The 14,849-nt window shown below is 42.7% G+C and overlaps 1 protein-coding gene across 1 annotated transcript in view; it reads right to left on the bottom strand.

The window, feature by feature from the left end:
- Window positions 1–13,417: 13,417 nt before the first annotated feature.
- ADSS2 (adenylosuccinate synthase 2) overlaps window positions 13,418–14,849 on the bottom strand; it is a 38,402-nt gene continuing 36,970 nt past the window's right edge. Inside the window, exon 13 of the mRNA XM_086745355.1 lies at window positions 13,418–14,195. Within this exon, the coding sequence (XP_086601481.1) occupies window positions 14,143–14,195 (53 nt within the window). The 3' untranslated portion in view covers window positions 13,418–14,142. The remainder of the gene's footprint in view (window positions 14,196–14,849) is intronic.

Raw genomic sequence — 14,849 nt, 5'->3', positions numbered from 1 at the left:
AAATCAAATGGATTTGGTGATCTCATTCCAGTTCCTCACAGTCCTTTGTTCACACCCCACAATTCGACAGAGCCAGTGCCTCCTGCAGAGAGGGGCTGGCGTTCGGGTAACAGAGACGGTGCGGGTCAGAGGGCAAGTCTGCTAGCAAAAAAACCAGCAAGTTCCTCTAATCCAGGGATCTCAGCCGCTGAAACAGGAGGGGTAGGGTACCAAGGGCTTTCATAGACCGAAAGTGTTGCCACACCACCTCCTGGGTGTCGGACATTCCCTGCCATCAAACACCTTGATGTCACAACAGCATTTTTAACTGTGTAACAGATGCTCGAATATAAACTGCCTAAGTATGATCAACCGCAGATTCGTCTCTCCGGGTTTATGAGTGGGAGTGCAAACATAATTCACTTAGCCTACGGCAGGGTCTAGGGAGGCCTTCAGTGTGTCACTGTGCTGACAGCATTTTGTGCGACCTATGAAGATGGTGGCATCTGTAGGGCATGACAAAACCCTGCAGCTATCAAACACGAAACTTGGAGAAAACCTATTCTTCTGGTGTCTCATATTTTCTTTTCTGCTTGTTGCTAAGGACACTTGGATGGCAATGGGAAACTCTGAGTGGCATTTCCAAATCCTGTTACTGAAAGCTAGATGCCTGGCACCCATACTGGAGCCCACAAATGATGTCGATGAAAGCCGAATTGCTCAGCGCCTATGAAAAGTACATCACTCCTTCCTAGACCCTCCACTTTGTTTAAACAGGTTGAAAGGCTGCTTTGTATTCTTCTGGGGTTTTTTTAATGTAATTTCTCCTGCTAAGACCATATCCAAAGCACAGCCGGTAACACCACAGACAAGTGCTGTGGAAATAACTGAGTCAGAATATTCTGTTATTTTACCTTTCAAAATGTGGGTAGCAAAACACAAAGGTCAATGAAGCAAAGCAGGTGTATCCATGTAAATACAAGCGGTATTAAAAACACTATGTAGGTAGCACTCCATCCTAAAGGGGAAAAAAAGAGAAATGTACTTCCAAAGTTTTCCATGAAGCCTCCTTCAGCATGTAAATCTACAGGGACTAAGTGCTTTTTAAGAGGTTAATATGGACAAGTTTTAACAAGCTTTAACTGTGTTTTTCTTAAAGTGCCGTTGGCTGTAATCCAGAGGCCTGGAGCGTGATGTGAAGATAGCCTGTGACAGGAGTGGTGGTGGTTGGTGAAATTCGGGTCACACCAGCATCCGTGGGCACTTGTGCCATCATTTAAATAGTGACAGGATGTCATCCCATCTTTTCAAATTCTTGATAATAAGCCAGTCTTTTTTGATGCCACATGGCACTGAAATACTTGGAAAATAGTTTAGGTTTCAGTTAGGAAAACGGACAAGTGTTGCTGGTACCGAGCAGGATATCCTTCCTGTGCTGGCTTGATAGAGAGAAGCTTTATTTCACATGCGAAACATATGGGACAAATCAAGGCAGCTGAATTAGGGAGCCCAAATGATGTCTACCAACTTCAGCAGGTGCAGTCCTTAGCCTCTGTAGCATCAATCCTATTTATTAGCGGTGGCAGAAGGGCTCACAGCTCCTTCCAAGCTGCAGCTCAGCACTAAGCACCTTCTGGGCTTAGCTTGGTATTTGTGACCTGTACCTGAGGCGCAGATGCTGCGTGCTGAGGTTAAGCGAACTCTCTGAGCCTGCTACTGGTGGGCAGGCTGAGGCACAGAGGGAGAACATGGCACGATCTCCTGGAGTCGCTGCTGCTCGGGAGCGGAGCTGGAAGGAGGTCTTGGCAGACCAGTACCCTCTCCCTGCCTACTAAGCACCCATGGCTTTTGCCTTAGAAGAACAGGGAATCTCATGTTGTCTCTCCAGGTATGGAAAACCGTGTCCATCCTGTCACAACTCTCTACCCCAAACCAGCTCAGCCAGTCACCAAGTCCTGGTTACAGGCAGGAAGGGGGAACTGCCAACCGCTGAGGCAGCGAAACCCAGGTAGATCCGCAAACACCACCTTCTGGGTACCTCAGGAGGGAAAACTCAGCCGCCCTGGAAACCCACAGCAGATCCCAGGAAATGAGGCACGTAGAAAGGCTGCAGCAGCAAAGAGTGCAAGCTCTTTGAAAACATCCTGCAGACCTGCAGTGGCTGGATGGGGTCCATCTGCTCCCCCGCAGCGCAGCCGGTAAGGGGACAGAAAGGAAAGAAGCTGGCAGAGTGTGCACTGCTGCCATTCCTTTGCACGGTCTGCTCCTGCCAGCCAAGAGCAATGAAGCCACGAAAGTGCACGGCAAGACACCAAGCAAAAGTAATCTCACCCAGTACAACTCAGCACATGCAATGGGGGCTCACCCTTCTACAGGGGCCCAGAGTCAGGAGGAAGCAGCTCTTTAAAAATGCTTCTGTGTCAGGAGGTCCTTGTGGCACTGGGCAACTTGTGGCACTGGGCAACATTCAGCCTGCAGCACAGCAAGCCAAGGTGGAGTTAGGGCTGTTCAGCCTGGAAAAGGCTCCAGGGAGACCTTATAGCGGACTTCCAGTACCTCAAGGGGGTCTACAGGAAAGACAAGAAGAAGCTCTTCAGCAGAGCCTGTTGTGACAGGACAAGGGATAATGGTTTTAAAATAGAGGGAGGCAGATTCAGATTAGACATAAGGAAAAAATTTTTTACAATGAGGGTGGTGGAACACTGGAACAGGTTGCCCAGGGGGGTGGTGGATGCCCCATCCCTGGAAACATTCAAGGCCAGGTTGGAAGGGGCTCTGAGCAACCTGATCTAGTTGGAGATGTCCCTGCTCCTTGCAAGGGAATTGGACTGGATGGCCTTTACAGGTTCCAACCCAAACTGTTCTGTGATTCTATGACCAAAACACTTGAAAACTCCTGGGCGATAGGTTTGTAGCAGGGTTTTCAAAAGCTGTCTGTCTGCCTCCCTGAGGGATTTCCCGAGGCCATCCCGGCCAGGCAGGCTGGCAGCTGGCGAGCTGGAGCCTTCGCCCTGTGCCCCCCAGGGCAGGACACCGCACCCCCAGGAGTCACACACACCGCGCTGCTTGCGCTCACGCTGTTTACACACACGAATTTAAAGCATCTCCCCCGGTTTCTCCGCAAATTGCTGCATTCAGATGAAGTGGCAGCTGCTGTAATTAAGACACAGTTAATTACATATCCCCTTAATTGCGATGATAGGATTTTGTCAATTTGGTAAATAAGAATTGTTAGGTTTCTTCCGGCAAGTGCAGCCTCAGCGCAGCTCAGATGCCGGTCCCTTTGTCTCCCAGCAAACGGCGAGTGGCCCAGCACTGGACCAGGGCGGCAGCTCTCGCGTGGCAAAGGTGCTTGCTTTCAGTAAACTCCAGCTCTCCCGCTGCCTCCATTGGAAAAGCCGTTGCAGAGGGCAGCATCCAAAGGGATGCACTTGGTGTGAGCTTCAATGGAAGTGTGGTGTTGGGAAGCTTCTGGGGCGATAAATCGACAGGAAAGAGGGAAATCTTCTTGCTCCTTTTCTTTATTAAAAAAAAAAAAAAAAAAAAGATAACAGGAGTAACAGGAGTGAGTTGGATTTCTTACAACAAGGAGTGAAATCTCCCACACGCCTGCTACCAGGCACAGACCATGGCCGTAAGCAGGGCCGGTGTCACAGCCAAGGGGCTTTTAAATCCTGTCCTCAAGAGTGACTATTAAAATAACTTTGCAGGTTTCTTTATTTACTGTGTCTAATTTTCTCCCTTACTGACTGTGCTGAATTTATACATTGCTCTTTCTCTTCTAAGCCACCAAACCAGTGAAGCCTGAGGCTGCATTGCTATCACTTTCTGCCTCTCGTATCCGGTGCAGCCCCACCACTTGCCGGCTGCTCTTCCAGGGACAAGTCCCTGCCTGGGCCAAGATTACCAGGTTGACACAATTTTGTCTGAGGGGAGAAAAGAGGAAGACAGAAGGGTTGCAAAATGCCAGGACTGAATCCAACTGCTATTGACTGTTTCTGGATGAGAGCTGAACTGGGGTCCTGCAGGGACGGCCAGAGCCTGAAGTGAAGAGGGTGGTCAACATGAAGAAAACCCATCTTCCATCCTGCTATGGAGGCAGCTTGATACCGAGGCGAGTGAGAAAGAACACGTGAGACATGTATGTAGTTTTTGGAATTACTTTTCAGCAATTCAGTACGCAGAGCTGTCATCTTCATTAATGAATTGCAGTTGACTGAACAAGTATGTTCAAGGTGTTCTCACACAAAAAAAAAAAGAGGCACAAAAAATAATCTGATTAAAGAAGATTACCTAAGATCACGTTAGATTTAATCATTAGTTCTTTTTCCAAGAGGAAAACCCAACCCTTCTCTTCATGGGAAGCAGCAAACACCACCTCCAGGCTTTGGCAAGGCCCTGACGCTGGCTCAGTGTGAAGTTCGGCGTTGTGGTTGCGTGTCGTTCCCTCCCTGGTGGCACCTCCGCTGCTCCCTGGACTCTTCGCTGGGCCAAGTCACCCTGCTGAACCCGCAGGCACGTCTTTGCTTATTTTTCACTGGTTCGCTTTCTGCCTATTTAGCAAGGCAAACTGGTTTGGCACAAGGCTCGGCAACCACAAGGTGAAGATCAGGACATTTTCTTGACAGCATTAGCAAGCTGCTGGTATAAGCTCAAATGGTGACACGTTCAGGCTTGCAGGATGTTTTCATAAGCAAACAAAGGAATGTGGTCTAGATAAAACTGCTTTGGGGTAGGTGCAAAATTGGTCGGTGGAAAAAAACCACACCCTAGGAAATGGTTCACCATCAAAACAGCAAAATGTATTCAGTGAGTGGGTCCTGCTTCTATACAATCCAAATTTTCATCGGTGTAGTCAGCGACAGGATAGAAAGTGTACTTAGTAAACTTGCAGGGGATGCAAAGCTGAGAGGAACTGAAAGTACATTAGAAAGTAGGAGAAGAGTTCAAAATGACCTTACAAATTGGAGAAATGGTCTGAGAAAAATAGGCTGCAATGCCTTGAGTAAGGTTGTGGGTGAGTTTCTACATGTAAGCAAAAAAAAAATCAATAGAGCAAATGCAAAATGGACTGAAATATGAAGCGATGCCGTTGGAGAGATGGGAAATATCATACCAGAATCCATAACTATATTTCCTGATGCAAGATGCATGATGTCATCCATCCCTTCCACTCAGCACTGCAAACATCAGTGCACAAACTGTAACCATTTTTAGGTCCCAACTCCCTAGTGACAGAGAAAAAAAAACAAACAAACAGCCTTGGAGATCTCTAAAAATGACCTCCAAGCAGAGCTTCAGAGAATTGATCGGCCTGAGGAAAAAACAACTGGGACGTAGCAAATACCCAAAAAGTTGCCGCAGAGAAAAGGGGAATAATCTGTTCTCCCTGTCCATAGCAAACAGCCCACCAAACAGCAAGCTTAAATTGCAGCAGGAGGGATAGGAGTGGACGGTAGGAGAAACCTTCTAAGGGTGAAACGCTGGAGCAGATCATCAGGGAGGCTGTGAAGTCTCAGGGTAGGACTTTTAGACAAGTGTCTGTCTGGATCAGCAGAGGTAGAGACCCTCCTCCTCCTATGCCAGGCCCCACTGACTCAAGGCCGTCATGGTCTTTTCTGGCTCCAGGGGCCTGTGTCTGAGAAGCAAACACAAAGCTCTTCCTTCTTCCCTGCCCCACCTCATCTTTCCTGAATTCTCCCTATTTCAGTGCCGAGATGTAGGTCGTAGCTCATATGACAGAAGGGTGCTTAAAAAAATCCAGACTCAAATTACGCCTACATTTCTAATTCCAGAAAGGTTAAAGAAAGCTTTACCTTCTGTCTACAGCAAGTGAGATATACTGGAGAGCACGTCCAATAAAACATCAGAAAAAGGTTTACCCTTAAAGATCCAACCCTGGACTCCCTCCTGTGTCAGATCTTCTTTTTTGTTTTCTCACCCTTTGACTTTTTTCTTTACACTTCACCACTGTCAGGAGATGCTCCTGCACTCAGAGCCAGGAGTAACTTGAGCAGAATGCAACCTGAGGACGAGCAGACGCTGCACTCTAATTTACCAAAATGCAGCAGCGCTCAGGAGGGTGGCTCGGGTGCACAGGGGCACAAGTTTCTGAGTGATTTGCTGATAGATGAGCTTTCCGCCTCCCTTGTCTAGCTCTTAGTCTCCTTAGATCCCCATCTTCAGTATGACATCACTCCATTTTATTCTGCATATAGTCAGCTGCGACATTGCTAGCAAATTGGCTCAAAGAGCACTCAAAAACGCACTTGCAAGGCTGACACTGGTGGGACTGCTCCCCTTGCCCCAAGGCCGAGGGGCATTCCCCTTCCAGTGCTGGTAAGGAAGGGAGGAACCATCACAAAGCTTGGATTAGGGAGGCAGAGGGACATGCTTGCACCAGCTTTGCAAGGGAACGGGAGCTCCAGCAGACGGCCCCCACGGCCGTGCCTGCAAGCTTTGCCTTTCCTGATCTTCCTTCCGTGATTTATCTAAGTCTGTGACCCCATGGTCTGAACTCACGTTGCAGCCTCTGTCTCCACCCAATCCGTAAGCAGAAATACCACTCAGTTAAATAAACTTTATTAGTACGGGCTTCCTCGATTTTTGAAAGCAGGATGGATTTCATCCTGGAAAAAGAATCCTTTTTCAGAGTGTTAAGTTCCATAAGCTTCACAAACAAGATTAGGATATTTTTTAATGGATGATTATTATTTCGCATGAGCAGGTAGATTACAGATGGTTTTCTGCAATTTTAATTGTACGGCTGTAGCATTTGGATGTGCTGCTTTCCCTTGCCTGTCACAGACTCCCTGCAGGCCCCTACATGAACCATTTCACCTCCATCTTAGGCTCTCTCCTTCCTACTGGGCTTTACGTCCCTTGTCTGTTAAGACCAAAACCACTTCAGTTCACAGCATGATGAGGTTTTTTAAATACATCACGTCTCAAAAGTTTCCGAGACTTGTAGCTAAAGTTTGATGTGCAAAGTTACATGAGAAAGCTGGAACCTAGGCATTCAAATGGCAAATTTCAAAAATATTCCTGGATGTATGCAGGATGGAAGATAAATTCTGACAGGAAGGACTTTGAAACACACACCAGGAGACAGGTAAGCAGCCCGAGGTTTGGAAGAAAGCGTGTAAACTCTGTGGTAGACACAGTCACTACTGGCACTATCTCATGTAGCCCGGTTGGCAACCTGAACACATGATTCCTGCTGGAGGAAGGAAGATGCACTGTCCCCCCGTTTCCCAAAGATGAGGGATGAGGAATGCTTCCCGCTGAAGCCATGCCAAGGGTAAAACTGGAGAAGTATCACCCCCGGGAAGGAGTTGGGGAGAGGAGAGGAATCTCTGTTGGTGCTGCTGACTATGATGAGGACAACAGTTGTGCAGAACTGGCTGACAGGGATATGGAAATGTTAGTAAATATAACAGTGATTCTCAACAGCTCATATTGTGTGTGAGTGTTGGAGTTGTCACTTTTGTATGTTGTATAGCTACATTTTCCAAGATTGACTGAAATTATCTAAAGCATGAAAATACATTCTTTTGTAGACTGAATTGGATAAGGAGTTTTTACATCATGCTGTACAACCAAGTGGAAGATGCAATGGTCTTAGTTTTAGAAAAAAAAAAAATCAAACTGTGGATGTATTCAAGGAGTTTCTAAGACGGCTGTGTCATGAAACTATTCAAAACAATAGTCTGGCTAAGATCTCTGTCGAGAACCGAGTTTAACATCAAACTCCTGGAGCTGCAATATTAGTTCACACTCCAGTGAAGCAGTTGCCATGGAGTGGCCAAAACATAATTCACTGACTCTGATGGGCAACAAAATACAGAAAACATCTACTTTGTTTTCCAAATACTGGTGAGTCAGTGTTTTATACACAGCAGCCAAATTTCATTTCTAGGGAGGTAGGATAAATTATTACTTAATTGTGACAAACGAGCAGACCATCAGACCCGCTGATATAATGAATCAGCCTGCAAAGAAATCCTGCTTTGAGTCACAGAACAGCATACTGAATTATAAAATACTGTTTAAATAAGTTAACTGGTTCCTGCATTTGTTTCTACTCTAAGACCTGCCACTAGTCTTGTGCAGCTCATTCGAGGAACTCCCACATCTCCGCAAAATGTAATGTTTCATAGAACCTTTAGTTCTATGTGCATATACTGGTTATTTTTCTCCTGGGGGATTCCTAATAGGTATGCTACTCCATAGCAGCTTTTGCTGCCACAATGGAGATTAATACATTTAAGTCATGTAAGCAAGTTATTTTAGGTCAGCAGCTCCTTAACAAAAAACAAAAACAACAACAAAAAAAAAAACCAAAAAACCAAACCCCACATTTTACATCATTGCTTGCAGGAATTGCAGGAATCTGGCATGTTGTACTCTGCAAAGAAGCTAAGGGAGTTTAAAAATCCTGCACCAGGGTAAGCCTCTTGAAAATCACAGCACATTATGCGCACAGGCTAGGCTATCAGTTAGTTGTATGAAAAACCTGCTGAAGACTCTTAGCATTTCAGAAGGGTACTTTGGAGGGAGGGAAAAGAAAAAGAAAAAGAAAAAAAAAAGGAAAAGAAGTCTACCAAGCTTTTATTGCTTAAATGAAAAAAAAAAAAAAAAAAGGTGCATTCATAGAATCACAGAATCATAGAATGGTTTGGGTTGGAAGGGACCTTCAAAGGTCATCTAGTCCAACCCCCCTGCAAGGAGCAGGGCAAACTCACATCTTTTCCAAAGATCCAAGATTTTGCCTTGCTATCAATGTAATTTCCTTATTTGCTTATAAGCTCTGTAATGGGATAAAAGTATTTCTTTTCCATAACTGCCATATAAAAAAAAATTGCTTTTACACAGCATGGGTGGGATTCCTGCTCTTTGATCTCTTGGTTGTACCTTCACTATCTTCTATTTGCTTGCTTCATCAGCTCAGTCTGTTCGTCTTGGAAACGGTGTCTGCGGTTTCTATGCCAGGCAACTAGGATGGGTCTACAAGGCACGTGTATCCGGAGGAGCGCCAGGGTAAGCTCATGCATCAAAGTAAACCCGTAAGACCTGTGGAATAAGCCCTTCCCTTTTATGCCTATTGTGGGCAACGTCGCAACAACTTCTAATGATTTTTGATGACTTTCACTGAAAAGAAGAAAAACAAGAGAACCCAGGCAGAGTAAACCAAAACTACATCCAGAAGTTTTTGGCCATACCAGGAGTCCTGCATGACCTGAATTTGAATTTATTATGTATACAAGAGTCTAGAATGGAAATTGTTTAAATAAAAATAAAAATAAATGCTGTGTGGTTTTTTTCCTTCCTATGAAAATTTGTTGTATTGCACATCAACTTCAAAATATTTTTCATTTTACTTTTTTTTTTTTTAATGTCACAAGCTATTTCTGTTGGGAAGTCAAAGCTTTAAAGATTCTAGTAATATTAAACTAATGCAGTTAGCTGCTCGACTGCAGGAGGCACAGCCCTTATCGTGCTAATTACAAGTCAGATGGAGCCAATCGAACAATACTGAATTATTAAGGTCTTACTGTACATTCTCAGGCTGTTAATATCTATTAGATTACAGCTGCATTATACTGAGTGCTCATTTCAGCAGGAGATTAGAAAGTACATTTATAATGCTGGCTACCCTTTGGGTGGATCATGGTATTTACATACCATATGTCAGCATGAGATTACAGAATGATTTATGCTTTTTGCCTAGACCTTTCAGGAAACTGCAACCGGCTCCAGTAAACTACAAAGCTGAAACTCCATTCCAACCCGACTTCAACAACTGAGCTCTCAGGAAGTATGCGCATTTTCAAAAAATAATGAAAAAGACCCCCAGTGACTGGTACAGTCGACTTCATACAACGCAGCATTTGACTTGCCGTATCTCAACACCAGTAATCCATGCTGGTTTTCCTGTTAAGAGGGGCACAGATGAACTAGGGAGGTTCACTCTGCTGTAAACAAACTAGTCCTAAATTGCACAGATTAAAAAGTGAATAGTCACCTCGCTTTTCCCAGAAAAGAGCTGCCACCTGCCCCCCAAAGCCAGAGCCTCTTTTTCTCCACTACCAACACTCAGGTATCCCAGGTCTCTCTGCAATACGCAGAAGGCAACCGATGAACAAGAACAAGGTAAACTATTTGTACTTGTGCAGATTGCTATCTAAAAACAATTACTCAAACACTGTAGACAATGCCAGCAGTGTGTATCAAAAGAGCTAACGAGCAAGTACTCGGATGTATGCACAAATCGATTTGTCACTGAAGAAACTAACATAGTGTGAGAAAATACATCACTTTGATACACTTGATTTAATAGTTCTAAAGTGGGAGTGAAGAACATTGGGATTTAGCTCAACATCTGTTTAAAGTTGAAAGGAAGATATTTGAATGTGTATTTATTGCAACGTATTTTAAAGATGACACGGCAAATGAGTTGTAACACTCAGACCAACAAAGAATGGTGTAAAATTTTAAGTCTCTGCAAATAGTGCATCCTCTGTGTATGTGTATGTATGTATGCACAGCAGTCTACCTTCAGTAGGTAAAGCTGTCATGCACCAAAAGAAGTGTGCTTGATTACTATACCACTAGGTTTATTAAATTTCACTGCTTCAGAGACTAGGAACACCATGGGCAGGAGAAAACTCACCAGACTAAGTTGTCTCTTATCTTCATTCCCAGCTACTTTGCCTTTTACTTTTTCTAATCCAGCCCAACCTTTAATGATGTCTCATTAAGGGAGCTGGCTTTGACAGCAAAAGGAAACCATAATCTCCTCTTGGAAAGGACATTTCCAGGATGATGGTAGACAAAAGCAGCTGTCACACATTACATCAAAACTATCTGTCTGCCACTTTATCTGAAAGTTCTGTCCATTAGCCACATGCCAAAACCCAATTACATGTGGAAAACAAATGGAAAGGCTAAGCAGCAGAAGTATCCCTCGCTTCCCCTACTAGTTAGTAAAGGAGGCTCACCAAACCGTAGGGACAGAAGGGCTATTAAATGCTGCAGTACAGCACAAGCCCAGGAGAATCAACCTCATAAATATTTCAGCGGCAGCAAGAATGGCTGAGAGATCAAAATACCTTGTCTGTCATCAGCCTTGTCAGGTCTAACAGGTATCTGTGCCTCCAGAAAACATCCCTTTAGCGGGAGGGGAGGCTTGGAGGATAATCAATTTCAACTACTATCCTGTGCTGCCATCCTCTCCCCTTCCATGCTAGCAACAGAAGAGACTTCACAGAGGAAGGGAGCATACAGGAAGGGCCTGAGAAATACATGCTTGGTCACTGCAGTACAAAGGTTTTTCCTTTTATTTCAGCTTACTACTAGCCTGTAACAGACAGCCAAACGCCTTTTGCCAATGAGCGTTGCAATTCCTTTGAGGCCAAAGGACTAAAGAAGGGAAAAAGAAAAAAAAAAAAAAGAGAAAGAAAAAAAAAAGGCAGAACAGTGAATTTTAGCTAAAGAAAAAACTGCAAGTGCCTTCAAAAGACATGTAACTTTGCCCCCGCTAAACACACTGCTGGGGGCAGAGTATTAGGCTGTTCTTTTCTTCCTTCCTGGTTCCATAGCTGAACACAGCATGGTTTCAATAGCAAATCATACAGCGCTTGAAGCGATCTCCGTAACTTAACATTTGTTTCGAAAACATTCATGCTGGTGATAACGCATCCCAGCCTATTTCCCCATACACCCAAGTGAAATAAGGGGTAGAAAAAGTACCACTTGGGGAGGGGAGAATTTGGTAGAATACAACCGTTCTATAACGGGGAAAGTGTTTGTGCACCAGCCCAAGAATTCACTCTAGTAAAGCTTATGCAAAACTGGCATTCAGTGACAACATAATAAGCTTTACAGATGCCAAGTTTAACCACCTGAAATTTAAAGAGAAAAATTCTTCGTTTCAGGTCATGAGAGTAAATAAACACCAACAGATCTGGACCACAGATTATCTGGACAAGTACTGGTAGGAGGGTGTTTTCAATTTTCCAGGCCTGCACTTGAGTGGAAGGATCAAAGAAAAAATCTGAGCTGAACTTAAAAGAAAGCAAAATAACATAAATCACTCTTGCATCCAAGACAATTCTGTTTTGTTTCTTTAACTGCAGAAATACTTTGTATCATTTTAGGCTATAGCTATATTGCTTGGGAATGCTGCTGCATCTGGGAATATGAATTCCTCAACTGAAAACAAGGGCAGTTTGTACCATGAAGAACTGAAACAGGCCTTGAACTTCAAGGTCTCTCCTTGGCAGAAGTGAAGCATGACTACATAGTAAGCCCTCATTTATTCACTCACTGCAGAAGGAAAGCATGCCCTCATCGATTCATTTACTCACTCTTTGAACCAGCTAGGCCCCCAGACCTCCTAGATCCTCATCCCCTCCAGAAAAAAAATGAATATGAAGTTGTTTGGTTTTTAATACTGAGGAGAATGATCTTTGCATGCAATGCTCATGCAAAGGTGTCTCAATGTATTGCCAGTTTTCCCACATTCTGTGGTATCCTCCTCTTTCCACACACTACACAAGTAAAATACACATTATGCTAACTGCTCTGTCACATGCAAACAATTCAATAGAAAATGTTCCTTAAATATCAGTATTTTATCCTTCAAACTTCCTGTTCCTCCCCTTATGATAAGCAGTTTTATTTTATATCAGTTGAGAGAACACAATTGTGCTGAACGCTTCAACAGTAACATCAATGCAACAAATCTATTCCATTTCAGGCAACATCTGGTTACCCGAGACATATTCTGGAAGGCCTTGTATCTTTTATTTTGCCTTAAAAATTACTTATTTTTACTTGCAAAGCCAAAAATCTACTAAACCAAATCTAAAACTACTGCCCCATCCCGATACAGGCTTATTTTTAGGAAACAAAGTAAGTTTTATTTGAAGTGAAAAGGAAGCAGATGAATACCACAGTATAGTGTGTAAAACCAAAGTCATTCTCAAAAAAATCCGGAATGGGAATATGTACCTATTGGGGTGTTGACAAAAGAAATCAGATTCTTTGGAATATATAATAATGGTCATAAATTAAAATTCTAGAACATCTCCCAACACTAATAAGCCAAAATATGTCAGATGTCATAAGGTGAATACTTGCTATTTTCCCTACATATAAGCAAATATGTTGAATACTTTAAATGTTATTTCTAGAGCATCTTCAATTTATAATTACAAAAGTGTCTGTGCTTTGCCAGTTCTCCAGAGAAAGATCTACTATTGGCTATGCTGAAAGGAATTTAAAAGGGCATCAAAATGTTAAGGCTTCTCACCAAATATAAATATAACCTCATTTAATTAGGGAAACAGTTTGAAATATGTGCCTTGGAAGCAGAGAAGTGCAGGGTTTTTAAAATACCAGAAAAAATAATGAATAACATTACAAAACATTTAACTCAAAATCAGAACAGTTCTTTAATAATCGCAAATGAACTTTTTACAATATCAATTTTCTGTCTTTCTGGGCACACTTCCTGGTAAACACTTGAGTGTCCTCTGTGAGTTACAAAGAGTAAGTTTTCTGTGTTACACAGCTAAAAAATCCTGGACATTCTTAACAACTTGGCATCACATCTTTTTTTAAAAAACAGATCACACAATAATTTAGACAGCATTTATAGCATTATAAAATCAGAATTCCCGTCTTTAATCACTCACAAGAGCAGCCATTATGAATACAACAGCTTTAGGAATACAAATAATGAGGATGTAAAACTATCTGTGCAAAACTGCATTATTTTTACTGTCTAAAATTTCAGGGAAGTAACACCGCCAAAAGCAGAGAGAGGATAACAAAGACAAACAGTCATGAAAGTAATGCTACCTTAGATTTTCAAACAGGAATTACATTATGAAGTAAATACTAGGTAAAGAAAAAAAAAATTGATGGCACTTTGAACAGCAATGACAAGTGTCCTGGAAATTCCAGTTGAACAAGAACTGACACAGGTTCATGTTAAAGTCTCTTTCAGGAGTAGCGATTGATTTGGGGGTATCAACTCTAGCATTTCTTTCCATGCAAAAATCTATCTTTCCAACATCTTTGCTTTGCGGGCTACTAATGCATTTAAGAATGAGCAGTCTTTTGAGGAGTGTGCTTTCTTCCATGCATCTGAAATCTTTAAAACAGCTGGATCATTGATTCCCTGGATTTCCCTACTCCAATCCATTTAACTGCAGGAGAGAAAAGCAAACTTTTATTATAAGTAATACAAAGCAAGATCGGATTGTATCTTAAGATGCAAACTTATCTTCTTATTCTTAAGCACTTAAGATCTTAAGTACCATAGCCAGAAGAAAAACACAGCATAGACTGTTAGTATGTTAAGAAATAAATGTCTATTGTTCTCAAAGTAAGAATGCATTGGTAACTTAGGAAAGCAGGAACAGTCTTGAAGCTGCCATAATAAAAAAATTAGTTGTCCAGATCATAGGAAAAAAAGATACATAGGAACTGTCAGGAAAGTAAGGATTTGTATCATCTCCTAATTCTCAGCTTTCGATGGAACCTCAGGATCATCTTTATTAGGGAGCATAAGAGAAATTTATTAGTTTAGGATGTCTTATTGTCACATGTATCTTCTAATCATACTAATAGACCAGTAGTCCCACTGACTTTATAATGGCAGCAGCACTAAACCTCTAGTATAACCAATCTGGAAAAGACTTCAGCAAGTTATAAAAATCTCAGTTGAACAAGAACTGTAGTATAAGCCAAAGAAAGAACGCATATTAAAACTTTTGAAAATTTTAAATTCAACAGCTAACTAGATAGATAAAAAGAAGTAAAGCAATAATTACAAGCATCACAGGCACATCACAATAAGC

Source organism: Chlamydotis macqueenii, chromosome 3, assembly GCF_036417535.1.
Source record: "Chlamydotis macqueenii isolate bChlMac1 chromosome 3, bChlMac1.mat, whole genome shotgun sequence".
Taxonomy (NCBI): domain Eukaryota; kingdom Metazoa; phylum Chordata; class Aves; order Otidiformes; family Otididae; genus Chlamydotis; species Chlamydotis macqueenii.
This window is presented reverse-complemented; position numbering and strand designations above follow the sequence as displayed.